This window comes from Protopterus annectens, chromosome 3.part0, assembly GCF_019279795.1.
Source record: "Protopterus annectens isolate FY-2018-M chromosome 3.part0, PAN1.0, whole genome shotgun sequence".
NCBI classification, from domain to species: Eukaryota; Metazoa; Chordata; order Ceratodontiformes; family Protopteridae; genus Protopterus; species Protopterus annectens.
In genome coordinates, this window is record NC_056731.1 from 64,485,150 (window position 1) to 64,499,587 (window position 14,438).

A 14,438-nucleotide genomic window follows, 5' to 3' on the forward strand; every position below is an offset into this window, starting at 1 on the left:
AAAATTATAAACCATCATACTTCTCTAACAAGGTGTCACGAGAAATCTGTGACAAAATCACAAGATGTGAAAGAAAGTAATGGCTGCAACTCCCTTCCCCTCCCAACTCTGATTTTGTAAAATAAGTAATATACTGTGGAAAGATAAACAGCTGCGACAAAGGCTGGACTCCATCACCTCTATAGATAGAATAAAAGAATTCCAAAGCCTCTTTTCAGTTAGAAGATATATACTGAAGGGGGAACTGATTCATCAGTCAGACTTTCACATATTTATTTGTTCATTCATTCATTCGTTCATTCGTTCAAGCTCCTGTGCCAGTCATACCTGAACTGCTGCTGTCTGCCAGATAACAAGTGGACAGACTCTGAAAGAGCTCCGCTGAAAGAAAAGAAATGAAAGACTCTTGCTAATTCTGGTACTGTCAAATCCAAAAAATAGATCAGTTCTCAGTGAGGGAAAGTGGAGTCTGCCAGACAGGGACATTTAACCAAGGTTACCTGCAGCTGAATAGGACTTTTTCCTACATGAGGAGTCAGCATTGATGTGCAAGAAATTATCCTCAGTTTTGTGGATCTCCCAAGAGAGAGTGTGGATAGAGAATGCAGGACTATTTAACAGGGTTCATCAAGGAGCAAAAAGATTCCTAAATAAAAAAAAAACGTTAATAAAGCGTCCATGGATTCTTAGCTCTTGTTTGAACTGACCACATTGTATGTTGCATATCTTACCATGCTGCCAGGCACTAATATATATGAATTTCTGACTTTTCTTCTTTATTTTTATTGGTCAATGTCTACTTAACTCCTAAAGTATTAATTTAATTATAATGTGAGAATCAGTTCTATTTTTATACAAAATTAAAACTGCAGCATGTTAGCTCTTTTAATTTTAGCTTGATTGTAAGATAGAACAATAGGTTTAGAAAGAGGACCAATAATTGTTGAGCCAGCTTATCACAACCCAGAAAAAAATGCATTGATTATAATCTAATTTATTACATCCCAGATTAATTGTTCTGACAGTATGTGTGAAACATTTGCTTGTCTCTTATTGAACATGCGTATAAGAGTGCTCCAATTTAATGAGGGTTAGCAGAGATCTGAGAAGGCAAGACACATCAGTCATAAGAATAGTTGGTATAGCCTCAGTGAATACACTCTACATTTGAGCCTTTAGGCCGCAAAAGGAAAATTTCTAGTATCACTAAGATACAAGCAGGGCAGGCTTAGTAAAGTTAAATAGCAATGCATCATGATGTAGGGTATAACACAGAGGTGAATGAGTGTAAAGAGGATCAATTTCAATAGAAAGTGGTGTGAATACAGCTTTATACAAGTGTGAAAACATCACCGGTGCTCAACCAGGTTTGAACTGCACTCAGGAAATGTTCTTTTTGCCAAGATGAAGTTGATTACATTAAATAATGGGTATAGGATGAATTCTCTGTATAGAGTTGTGAGAAAATTAATATAACACAGAAAACAAATGTTCAGCAGAATTGTCAAAAAGCTGGCTCATACTATCTCCTCATGAAAACAGCATTTTCACTTTTGTATTCACACTTGTGCTCCAGAACTGTAGAAATTGCTATAGGATGGCTAATATAAGTTAACATTTCTTAGATGAAACAGTGGAGAAAACATAAAGCATTTAAAAGTTTAAAGAATATGTGTAAAAGGAATCTATCAACAGATTTTAGCATAAGAGGTCATGGAGTAGAATATGAGGCATTTCTATCTGGTAAGTAAATTAATAACCTCTACAACTATCACAGCATTTGTTGGCACAAAATATCATCCTGTCTTCCCAGGTTCCAAGTTTAAAGCAATATTGCAAATATTGTCTGAACTAGAAAGAACTCATTCAAATGTTAAGTCAACTCATAAAGCCAAAATTGGTAGTATAAAGAGATGCACAAATTAATAAGCAAATAATTTTCTGACAATACACATTACGTCATTGTTATCACTGAGTTTGTAACACCATGCCAGCATTTTCACAACTGGCTTTTCTCAGTTCTCTTTTGATTTCAGTGAAATTTAAAGATTACTTTATTAAACGTTTAAGCTTTTGCCTTACCTGTACTAAACTCCATCCCTTCAGTGACTCCGCAATGATAGATGTAACAGATGGGCTTACTCCTCCAAACACCATGAGGTATCGTCCATTGTTAAGTGCTTCAAAGAATGCCTTTAGACCTTTTGCATTATCACACTAAAAGGGAAAAAGACAGTCTCGTTTTAAAAACTGTACTGGACAGTTAAACATTTAGTCTATACAGCATTAAAATATTCATCTGTTTGAGCGATTTAAAACTCAAATAACCATGAAGGTTATATGAAGACTATCACGCTCATCTGAGGGCTACACGACATTGCAAGATGATTTTAATAACTTTATTTTATTCACTGTAAGAAAAATAGAAGTTATGTCCTTACCATAACGTTCCATGTGGAGTGTTCATCTCGCCTTTGTTCTTACACATGGGTTAGCTCTGCATCGAGAAGAAGCTCGAGATAATCTAATACCCACAATCCCCCTCTGCCTTTACCTCAGATCTAGTTTGCAAGCAAACCAATCTACAGAATAGCACACTCATGCTTACATCACATATGTACAGAAGAATCTACACATAAGTATATATATATAAGCCAGACAGACATATATAAAAATATATATATATGCCAACTATGTACACAATTTTGTAACAGTAGCAGAATGCTCCTGGCCAGGCATCAAAGAACGTTCTTCCTAAGGGTGGGAGCATGGAGCGTTATGGTAAGGACATAACTTCTATATGTGATAGTGTTCAATCTACGTTTGTTTTACACACACACACATGGAGGAGCTAGCTCCTCCTCCTGACTGGAGGGGAGGGCGTTGTTTGAGCACAGTGTGGAACCAGGTTGCCCTGTCCCTAGAAACCTTGTCTACCTTATAATGAGAAATGAATGTATGTGGTTTAGACCAAGTCCAGTGGTAGGCGGGCTGCATGAGCCAAAGATGTAGACACTGACCTTGTGGAATGTCCTTTGGGTTTGTGTAACAGGGTTTGATTTGAAGAATCGTAGACATAGATTATACAATCCGTTAACCATTTAGAAAGAGTTCTTTTGGTAACTGCAAGTCCTTTCCTGCTATCAGCAAAAGCCACAAAGAGTTGATCTGTTTTTCTGTGATCTTTTGTTCTATCCAGATAAAATCTTAGCTGTCTGTGAACATCTAATTTGTGTAACATATACTCCATTTTGTTGGAGTGGTTTTGAAGAAAGTGGGTAATTCAATGGACTGATTAATATTGTTAATAGAACACACTTTAGGGAGGAAGGATGAATGGTTCGAAGAGAAACTCTGTCAGAGTGAAAGATCAATGCTTGATGGAGAGAGCCTGAAGTTCAGATAAATGGCTACCAGAAAGAGAGTTTTCCAGGATAAAAATTTTAATGGGCCAACATTAATTTAGATAGCAACAAGTTTAGACTCCAAGGTGGGAGATCTGACCGGTGGTCTAATATGAAAAACTCCTTTTAAAAAGGCTTTACAAAGTCTGTGAGCCATAACAGGAGCTCCACATTCTTCCACATGGAAATTGAAATGGCAGCCAATTGAACTCTTAGTGTAGCAGGAGAAGCACCCTGATGGAATAAGTCTGTTAAGAACTCTAAGATCTTATTCAAAGGAGCTATAAAAGGATCCACATGTTGTGTATTCGCCCAGAATACAAATCGCTTCCATTTGCTAGCATATGTCTTAGTAGTGGAAGCTTCCACCAAAATATCCTGGACTGCTGGTGACAAAAGATCAGACCTGGCTAAGTTGGAGCAGCCAAGCTGCTAGATGGAGGGACAGAAGCGGAATGGGGAACCCCTGACGAGTGAGTCAATAGGTCTGGCTCTGGGTCCAGAATCCAGGGTCCCTGCAGTGTATCTTCAGGAAGGGAAACCAAATTTGACGAGGCCAGAATGGGGCAATGAGGATTATCATCCTGTGTAGGTTCTTGGCTTTCTGGAGAAACTTTGATATCAGAGGAAATGCAGGAGTCAACAGACATCAGGAAAAGGCTGGCCACGTGCAAAAAAATCTTTTCGCCACTGACTGTTTTAGGGACCTAACAGAATTGCTCTGCTGAGCCTGTCGGCTATGACGTTGGATGACCCGGGATGACTCCGCCCACTGCCAAATTCTCATGGCCTCTCTGCATAGCTGATAGGACTTGGTTCCTTGTTTATGTACCAGACTACCGACATGTTGTCCGTCTGAACTACAATAGTCCCTAGAGGAAGAAGGGGAGCAAAGTGCTGCAACGCTAGAAACACTGCCCTCAACTCTAGAACATTGATGTGCAGATTGTACTCCAAATTGGTCCATTCGCCTTGGACTGTCTGTCCCTGAAAGATGCCCCACCCTATCAGGGAAGCATCCGTGATCACTGTAAGTCTCCCTTGGGAAAGGTTGCACGTTTGAAGCCACCAGTTTAGATCTGCTTTGCATGTCTTTGTTATAAGAATCTCATGTGTTAGAGGTAGTTGTTGAAATGACCATTGTGCAAACAGCAGCCATTGTAGGACTCTCATGTGCAGCCTTCAATTGCAATCAGGGAGGCTGACATGAGGCCCAACACCTTTAGTACTAGTTTTGCAGGAGATTTCCTTGACAAGAGTAGAAGGCGAATATGAGTCTGAAGTGATAATATCCTTTCTGGGGAAGCCTCAGAATCAACTGACGTGTGTCTAACTCTGCTCCTATGAACAAGATGTTTTGTGATGGCTGAAGTAAGGATTTTCCTGGAAATCCTAAGTGAACACACAGTTGAAGAACAAAGTCTCTGGCCTGTAGTTGACGCGGGTGGTGGCAGAAAGGAGCCAGTCGTCCAGATACGGAAACACCTGATCCCTGGGCGTCTCAAGTGAGACGCTACCACTGCCATACATTTGGTGAAGACCCTGGGGGCTGAGGTCAGACCAAAGGGCAGGGCTCGAAATTGAAAGTGACTGGCCGCGCAGATGATCTCTGGATGCCCTGGCCATCTTGATGTGGTAGTATGCATCCTCTAGATCTATTGAGCACATCTTCTGTAAGAATGGAAGGATCGATTGAAGCGTGACCATTGAACTTTTCTTTCCTGACGAAGGTATTGAGGTAGCTTAGGTCCAGAATGGGCCTCCAGTCCCCTGTTTTCTTTGGAACTAAAAGAACCTTGAGTAAGTCCCGAATCCTTGCTGGTCCGCTGGGACTGGTTGGATGACTCTTTTTCTAGCAGCTTTGAAATTTCTATAGCTGCTGGCTCTCAGATGGGCGGTACATCTGGGAGTCTTTTCTTTGGAATGGGCTGAGATAGAAAGGGTATGTTGTAACCTCTGGTAACCACGCTTTTACCCACTTGTCTGTAGTTATGTTTTGCCAGGCCTGAGGGTATAAAGCTAAGCGACCCGACTGCCTCCAGAGCAGGACAGTCGGGCCTCCTCTCAGGAGTGCTGGAAAGGTTTGCCAGGAGGTTATCCCTGTCACCTTGGTTTTGGGACCTCTGCCGCCAGGGTGGCGTCTTCCACCTCTGCCCCCTCTGCCTCTAGAGGGGCATCACCCTGTGTGTTTGGGAAAGATCCTTGGTGTTTTGAAACCACATTTTCCCTTTGTGGAAAACGGACTCCGACAGCAGACAGAGTCTTTCCCTCTTGTTCACACCGGTAAGGGTCTCCTTTACTTTAGGGCCAAAAGTGTGGCTCCATCAAATGGGCGTTAGTAAAGGAAGACTTGAAGGCTTCGCGAACGAACATAAGCGCATCCAGGATTGCCTACGAAGAGCAATCGCTGCATAAGATATCAGCCTCATGGGCGAGTTTACAATGGATGTAAGGGTGTTGAGATGCGCTGTAACTTTCTCTGATACAGCAGCATCTGTAGTACCCTGGAGGGTATCTCCCAACTCTTTGACTAGATCCCTCTGTAAACGTGTAAAATGAGTCAAATAGTTCAGGAGCATAGAAAGCCGCTGAACTGAAAAATCTGTCCATGGTCCTAGAATCTTTGTTAGGCGGATGGACAGATGAGGAAGACTCCGACATCTCCTTTGTGGCGCTGCGCCACCACCATGGCGCCTACTGGAACTCCTTTGGTGAGGTAAGCCTTGTCCTGTGGTGCCGTAATGTACTTACTTGGCTTCCTAGGGACTGGTTCCACGAGCAATCAACTCCATTAACTCATCAGGGCGGAGTGACCCAGGAGGAGGAAGGGCGAGCACCAAATGCCTTCAGCAGAACTGACTCATCCTCAGAAGGGGAAGGACTGCCAGTCACCTCTCTGCTTCAGGATCTCCAATATGTCCGAAAAGAGACATCTTCAAGGTGACTTAGGGGACCCCTCTGACTCATCTAAGTCAGTATCAGATGTCAAGGATTCCTGTGGAGAATCCAAGTGTCTCCTCTTACACAATCTCTTCCTAGGGACTTTCGTTGGGAGCATCCGAAGAAGAGGGGGCACCTCCAGGGGTGGCTGAGACACTGGTGCCCGACGCTTGGATGTGGCGTGGGTGCAGATGAAGACAAAGGCCCTTTATGGGGAGGAGAGGTTGCTTCCACTGATGTGGTTGTCTGGGTAGACAACACCTTCCTCATCAGGTCGAATGCTCCCGGTCCAAGAGTCCCCGGTTCTGAGGAAATGGGAAGAATCCACGACGGGGGACGAAGGCATCGACCCGAGGACGGAGCCGAATCGATCCGCCGAGGCCCGAGGGAGAGTCGGAACCCACGTCGGTTCGACTCGGCCCCGGAACCCAGGACAGACCGTCGGCTCCGAGACTCCGGTATCGGTTCCGGAGTCGAGGTGAGAGGAACAGACCGAGAAAGGACGGTTCTGGACCCGAGGGCTCCACAATCAGTAGATCAGCCTCTTCCGGCTCCAAAGACTGAATCGGTCTCGGAGGAGGAATGGATGGAGATACAGGAAGGCCTTCAAGTTTCGACACCAACTGGGTGGAAACCGAAATAAGTTTGGAGAGAATGCTCCAATAACTTCTGCACCACGCGATCCACATCGATATCCGAAGTTTGGAGGAAGAACGGGTCAAGGAACCGAAGACGGAGCCGACCTCAATAAGGTCGAAGGAGGGAGCTCCATCACCGGTTCCAAGACTCGAGGCTCAGGAACCGACACCAGTTGAACACTCGGCCCCGAAGTCTGTGGAACCGGTGATCTAACCTTTGTCGAAGAGCTCAGAGCCGATGACTTGGGCTCCGACGTCTCCGATTCCTTAGAGGACTTCGATGCCTGGTCAGAAGCATCCAAAGCCTCCTGGAAAGACGGTTTCAATAGACCTCTGTCCATTAGTTTCCTGCACCTATCTGTCATGACCCTCCCACTAAAAGAGTGACAGATAGAGCAGTCCTCTTGCAAGTGGAGAGGGCCAAGGCAGTAGACGCAGGAACTATGGTTGTCAGTGACTGACATTTTCTGGCCACACTGACAACGCTTGAAACCTGACTTCACTTTCTCAGACATTATAGGAAAAGAAAGACAAATCCAGTAATACAGTCAAATCCGATAAAGTTTGTCAAATCCGATAAAAATTGTCAATAATAAGTTTCCTCAACTAGGTAAATTTATGAAGGGTGTAGGCCCGAAAAATATTTAACCGATAAAAACAGTTAACGGTACCAATAACTCAACGAGACCACAACACAATCATACAGATAATACTGAAAAACATCAAATAGAAATAGAATCCTAATAAAATATAACAAAATAAAGTTATATCTTAGCTTAGACTCTCGAGCTAGCTCCCAAGCGATGCAGCAGCGGCAAACTAGATCTGAGGTAAAGGCAGAGGGATTGTGGGTATTAGATTATCTCGAGCTTCTTCTCGATGCAGAGCTTACGGAGCCGAGGATCGGCTCCGAACCCATGTGTAAGAACAAACGGCGAGATTGAACACTATCACATCAAGAGTTAAGTTCTCATTGTAATGCTATGTGTAAGACAAGGTGCATCTTCTTGTAAGATAAGAATTGAGGCCAAAAATATTCAGTAAGCTTGGGATCTAAAACTTTCCCAGATTAAAAAACTCCTCCACTTTTCCCATTATCTTCTGTACAGAAAGGCCCTTCTTCTAATGTCTGTAGGCCCACACAAAGGTGGGGCAAGCATGATGGAATCAAAACTCTCAAAAAGAACTTCCGGATCAAACTAAGAGGTCGGGTGGGGGTGGGCGGGTCATAAAGGAAATGGTCCTACAGCTCGATTATGATGGTAAACACATAAATTTCATATGTGATATGTGATACGACTATTCCACCTTCTTCTATTAACAGGAAACAATCCCCAGCTTATCATGATGGCTGAATCTTACTAAAAATACCTCCAAGACAGAATCTCTAAAGACAAGATGCAGTGGAAATTTGTTGTTGTTGTTGTGTCTTTCGGCTTTTCCCGGTTAGGGGTCGCCACAGTGGAACTCCGGTCCGCTAATGATTGGTAATTGATTATCACGTGCCAAGTTACCAGCCCTGATGCACAACCTTCAACGAAGGTATGCCCATTCATGCATGTCTCCACGTTATACCTTAAATAGCTTGTAAAGGTAAAGAAGGATATGTCTCACACCTAGTAACTATTTTTATACTTAAGACAGGAGGAGATCTGTCAAGGGATGATACCCCTAGTTACTTTTAATTAGAAAGATAGTTTCAGTCAGAGATCAGCTCCACAGAGACAAGCCAAACAATTGTGGAGAACTGTCTGAATGATAAGTTATTTGTGGTATGCTGTGACATAAAGATGGAAACCATTCGGAGGTAATGGGAATGAATGGCCAATCATCTGTCCTCTACTGCTGCACTGTTAAAGAATCTATGAACTGAAGCTCAGTGTAGCAAAAGGGTCAAAATATAGCCAAGATAACCCTATCTCAACAGCAAGCAAAAGGTATAGTTTAAGTCCTGGAAGGATACTTAGGCTATAAAGATGAAGGCTAAATAGGTTAACGGAAATATCATAAATCCCCTAAGCAGGCAGGGCTAGAGTCAGTCTGTAGACTAAGAGTACAATTAAAAAAAAAGTTGCTATAATAATAGATGTTGAAGACTATGGTCTATCTTCCTCTCTCTGCAGGACTTGAAGCCAGCAGGAATCTTAGATCTCAGCACTTAAAACTTTTCCTGGCAATGAAACTCCTCCCCTTTTATAACAATACTGCACAAAGAAGGGCCCCTTTTCAGATGTCTGTTAGCCAGTTAAAGGCACAGCACAAAGAAAGATGGTATAGATCACCTAGAAGCAAAAAAACTAATTTGTATATGAGGGCAGTGTGAAAGAGAGAGGAGTGACATAGGAAGAAAGACCACAATCTGGCACATCTGTCATGAAGGTACGTACATACATTTCATATAGGACTTGGTCCTTCTTCTTCTTCTTCTTCTTCTATCTATAAGACAAAGGCCCCAGTAAAAACACTACCTCATGGCTGCCTGACAGGACTGCAAGCAAGGAAGACCATAAATAAAGATAACTAACCTAAAAGTGTCTCAGACATTGTGCAGATATCAACTGTTCATGTGAAACTACAAGAAGGTGAACCCAGTCACGCGATTAGGCTCGAGTCCACCACTTAATAAAAAGTATGAAAACAGTACAGAAGGAAGGCCTCATACTAAAGGCAACAAATATGATAATTATTAGTAAGGAAATGTTTCAAAATTGATCATGATTAAAGAAGGATATCTATCAACAGCCCACAAGGAAAGAGAAACAATAAATAAGTGAACAAATGGTCACTGGAGGTGGATGACAAGTCCTGTCACCCTGATCCAGACTCAATCCATCTATATGATCAATCCTTAGAACAGATTTGACTGGAAGAAGCATTAATAATGCCCATCCAGGAAAAACAGCAAAAAAATCATCAGAAGAAAACTTATTGGGCAAGCAATATCAATGCCCGAATAAAAAGATGAAATGAAAAAAAACCTAAGGGAGAATGGAAATAAACCTTCTTCCTCCCTGGATAATCTGCTACCATTAGTTGACATCTAAGGGCTATCAAGCTGCCATGGAACCAAGAAACCAGTATCATGCCAACCCAGATAACTATACCCAAACTTTGCAAAGATGAAAACAACCAGAACTGCAGGAAAGCCAATGCCCAAAGTCCATGACAGTTTCTCAAAATTTAGAGAAATATGAAGCCACACAAAGATATTGCAAAAATGATAACAGCCAAAAGAGAGTTAATTGCAAGCATAGCTCTCGACTGGTTAGATTTTTGTAGAATGTCAAGATTGCTGACTCATATTTTTAATCTGTTTCTCATAAAATTGTAGGTTTTTTTGGCAAATCACTGACAAATCATTATGGACTGAAGTAAGAAAACAGTGGCAGACACTAAATTTTCAGACTTCATATCCTTCAGATAATTGATGCTAATGCAAAACCTGTTACACTCTCAACTTTCTAATTTTGTAAGAGCAATATTTAAAAATTGTCCCTATTTTTTGGGCCTTTATCTCCCCATTATTTGTGGGCTTGTCCAGATTTCTTGCTCTAAGACGTTGAGTGGTATGAATTTGCAAGGTATAAGCTGGGGAAAGGAAAATACCTCAGCAAAAGCAGGGTAGTTTGAGGACAGCTGACATATAAAGGCCTGACCAAAACAAAATCCATCTATGGAAAACAGCAGGAACAAAGCTCATGAGTACTAAGAATTTAAAACAAACTCTGAAGGTAGCTAAAGAAGGTCCAAGAGGACTGAGAACAAGAGTTAAAGGATCCAGGCAAATTCCACAGGGAAAACTTATAAAGGGAGAAGCCCAAAAAGCCCTGGTAGCCAAAGGAATAAGAGACAATGAAACTACAATTAACCATCAAAATATGAATCTGAATGAGGTGAAAAGAAGGCAGCCTATCTCCTAAAAGAATAGAGGCAAGTACCCTGGGATCTGAAGGGAAGAGATTCTAACAATATGACGAAGGTTGAATGGGGAAAAAAAACTAGGACCAGAAGTCATGAAGACTGAATAACCACTTTTGTTCATACAGAGGTATACATAGCAATATCACAAGTTCATCCTAGAAAATGACAAATTGGAAAACCCAAAGGACCATATTCTCAGAAACAGGAAGAAAAGACAGGAGCTCAGATTAGTCCTGCAGTCACTGGGAATGAAATACTCTCCTGACACAGGGATTATGAGAACAGGAACATGAATGTCACCCAAAGGGAGAATGTAGTAATCAGGTGGGGAGTTCAAAAGCATCAGCAAAGTCAAGAAGTCAGATGTTATCCCTGTGTAAAATGGAGACACTGCCCCCTAAACAATTAATTTCCTGTGACGACAAATGTGAAGAATCAAGTAGATAAAGAACTGTGAAGAGGACCACCAAAACAAAAGGTTGGGAAAGTGGAAATCATACTCATAACCAAAAGGGGTCCCCAAGGGCTGAAAAAAACTGTTTACAACTAAAAGACTGAAAGCAAGAGGTGGGGGACACCAAGAAGTACAGACACAATGTAGAGGGCATAGCAAAAGCAGAGTAGGTCTGGAGAATCCAAAGGAGATGTATTTTATCCATCTGTCTATCTTTATATCTATGGGAGTGTGCATGTGTGGGGAGTGTCTGCGTATACTGTACACATTTCTCTCTCTCACACTCTGTATATGTACCTATATATACCTATATATATATATATATATATATGGGTCTACTTTGGATGACCGAAACGCCAGTTCGCCGACACGCAAAACACCGAGACCAAACAACCGAAAACACACAATACCGACAACTCACACAACCGAACACCATTACACCGACACACAAAACGTAAACTACACATTACACACAATTACATATCCACTAACCTTAACCCAAACCCTAACCCTAAGGTCCGACTCTATCAAGACACTTATGCTACCGCACCCTAACCCTAACTCACTTAACCCACCCCTAAACCTAAAGTCCGTCACTATCGCACACTTATCCTACCTGCACCCTAACCCTAACTCACTTAACCCACCCTAAAACATAAAGCCCGTCACTATCGCACACTCACCCTACCTGCACCCTAACCCTAACTCACTTAACCCGCCCCTAAACTACAGTCCGTCACTATCACACACTTACCTTACCCGAACCCTAAGTCCGACACTACCACACACTCACCTTTCCCACATCCTAACCCTAAATCCCTCACTATCGCACACTTACCTGTCCGCTTCCTAACCCTAAATCCCTCACTATCGCACACTTACCGAGTCGCGCTCACACGTTGCACATGTCGGTCTTTCGGCTGTCGGGATTTCACCTTGTCGATCACCTTCGTTTTCGGTTGTTTGGTCTCGGTGTTTTGCGTGTCGGCGAACTGGCATTTCGGTCATCCAAAGTAGACCCATATATATATATATAGATATATATATATATAGATACATATATAGATATGTGTGTGTGTGTGTGTGTGTATGTTTCCATGTGTGTAAAAGTGTCCAAGTGTCTATGTGTACATATTATTTATATTTTGCTATCTCTCTATATATATCCCTATATATATATATATATATATATATGTGTGTGTGTGTGTGTGTGTGTGTGTGTGTGTATATATATATATATATATATATATATATATATATATATATATATATATATATATGGGTTGCAGAACATCGACAATGCAGAAGACCGACACGACGGATGACAACACCAACGCCGAGGATGCCGACATGGGGAAAGGCTGTGTGATAGGGGTGGGTTAAGTGAGTTAGGGTTAGGCGGGTTAAGTGAGTTAGGGTTAGGGGCTTGTAAGGATTTTGGTGTGCTTGTGTTGTGTGTGTGGTTTGTGGAATGGGGATGTGTTTTGTTTTGTATGGGGTTTCGTGTTTGTGTTATTTCGGTTGTCGGTTATGTGTGGTTTCGTGTTTATGGACTGTCGAATATGTGGTGTCGGTGATGTGGTTGTCGGTGTTGTGTGGTTTCGATTATGTCAGGTAGAACCATATATATATATTTTACTGTTTCCCTAAAACAGACATTTTAAAATTGTAGTGCGAGCACAAGGGAGACAAGTGACCTTAAATACGCCATCAGCAAGGATAAAATACAGTTTCAGACCAGGAAGCTCTTAGTAGGATAGGTCCCAACGCTGATACCAACAGAAATTAGTAAGAGGAATACCTGAAATATGTGTCAAATATCAGACAACCAGGCATTTTTCCCCAAAAAGAAACAGAGGGAAAAAGGACTACAGAAGAGGAAGTCCTTTCTGTAAACTGCAAGTGGAAGACATCACCCAATAAAAGACCCAGGAACCCACATCTCAGAAAGAAAAGAAAACAGGATGGGAAGCAAGAGGCAAAATGACATGAGAGCAACAGAAACATTATGTTAGATACCATTCATGATGGTTGCCAGACTAGAAAAGGAACATCATTCCTGAACACCAAATAAATGGAAACCCTGAATGATTGTCCCATACTGTCAAATGCCAGCAAGTATCTGAGGTGTCATCATTGGCTAGGTAAAAGGAGAATAACAGCTTATCAAGTAAGGACTGAAAAAAGACAGTACTTCCCCCCTCCCCAAAACTAGGCCAGGGAAGTGTAGGTAGGAGGGATGGCAGTGTCCCCACTCTCACAGGCCAAGATCCAATCCCCCAAACTTTGGAGTAATGTGTGAACCAAGAAGGATGATAAGCTAATTTGAATTAGAGCAGGTCAAAGCAACTTTAAATAATCAAGCAGGTACAGAAGAACCTTAAGACTGTTTAGTATTTTTAGCAATGTTGAAAAGACTGATGTAGGACAGTAATAGTAATTGAAATTTCATCCCTAGACAGGGAAACCAGCAGATCTGACCACTTCAAATGACTTAACTGTGCTGTGTGTGTGGAGGACCAGACTATCCCATAATGCCTGATACATAGGAAGAGGTATGAGCATATTGTCACTAAGGTGATACACATTGTAATTTCAAGAAACTAGTTACTGTAGGGTACCTAAGATGTATGCCAAGCCAAGTTTGCTGCTCCGAGTAATATTTACAATTCAATACCCACATATGATCTGACACAAAATACAACAGGCCTACCACATCTAAGCTTACAGGCAATTTAAAAATCATAACTGATTTGCTCAAGATATCGGAGATGTAAGGTAAGGTATGTCCTTACTGCCGTTAGACTATCCACAAAAGCAGACTTGTAACCCAATCAGTTAATGCTGTCTGAGATGTAGGGCAAGACCTGAGCCTGTAAGGAGCAAAGCACAAATCTACACTTACTATTCAGGTACCCCAAATACCTGAGATGTAAAACAAGATATGTACCTGCAGTATCTGCACTAAACACATTTGCATTGTCATGACTTCATAACATCTGAATCACCAAGTCAAATAGCCCGCAGATTTAAATGGTATGGCAAGGTAAAGCCTTCTGCTTTCAGCACTTAAAAATCAGT

The 14,438-nt window shown here is 41.9% G+C and overlaps 1 protein-coding gene across 2 annotated transcripts in view; it reads right to left on the reverse strand.

Moving 5' to 3' along the window:
* GABBR2 (gamma-aminobutyric acid type B receptor subunit 2) overlaps positions 1–14,438 on the reverse strand; it is a 3,943,409-nt gene that overhangs the window by 3,147,530 nt on the left and 781,441 nt on the right. For both annotated transcript variants that reach the window (XM_044064587.1, XM_044064586.1), the window contains exon 2: positions 2,083–2,217. In XM_044064587.1, coding sequence (XP_043920522.1) covers positions 2,083–2,157 — 75 coding nt within the window. In that variant the 5' untranslated portion in view covers positions 2,158–2,217. The remainder of the gene's footprint in view (positions 1–2,082; positions 2,218–14,438) is intronic.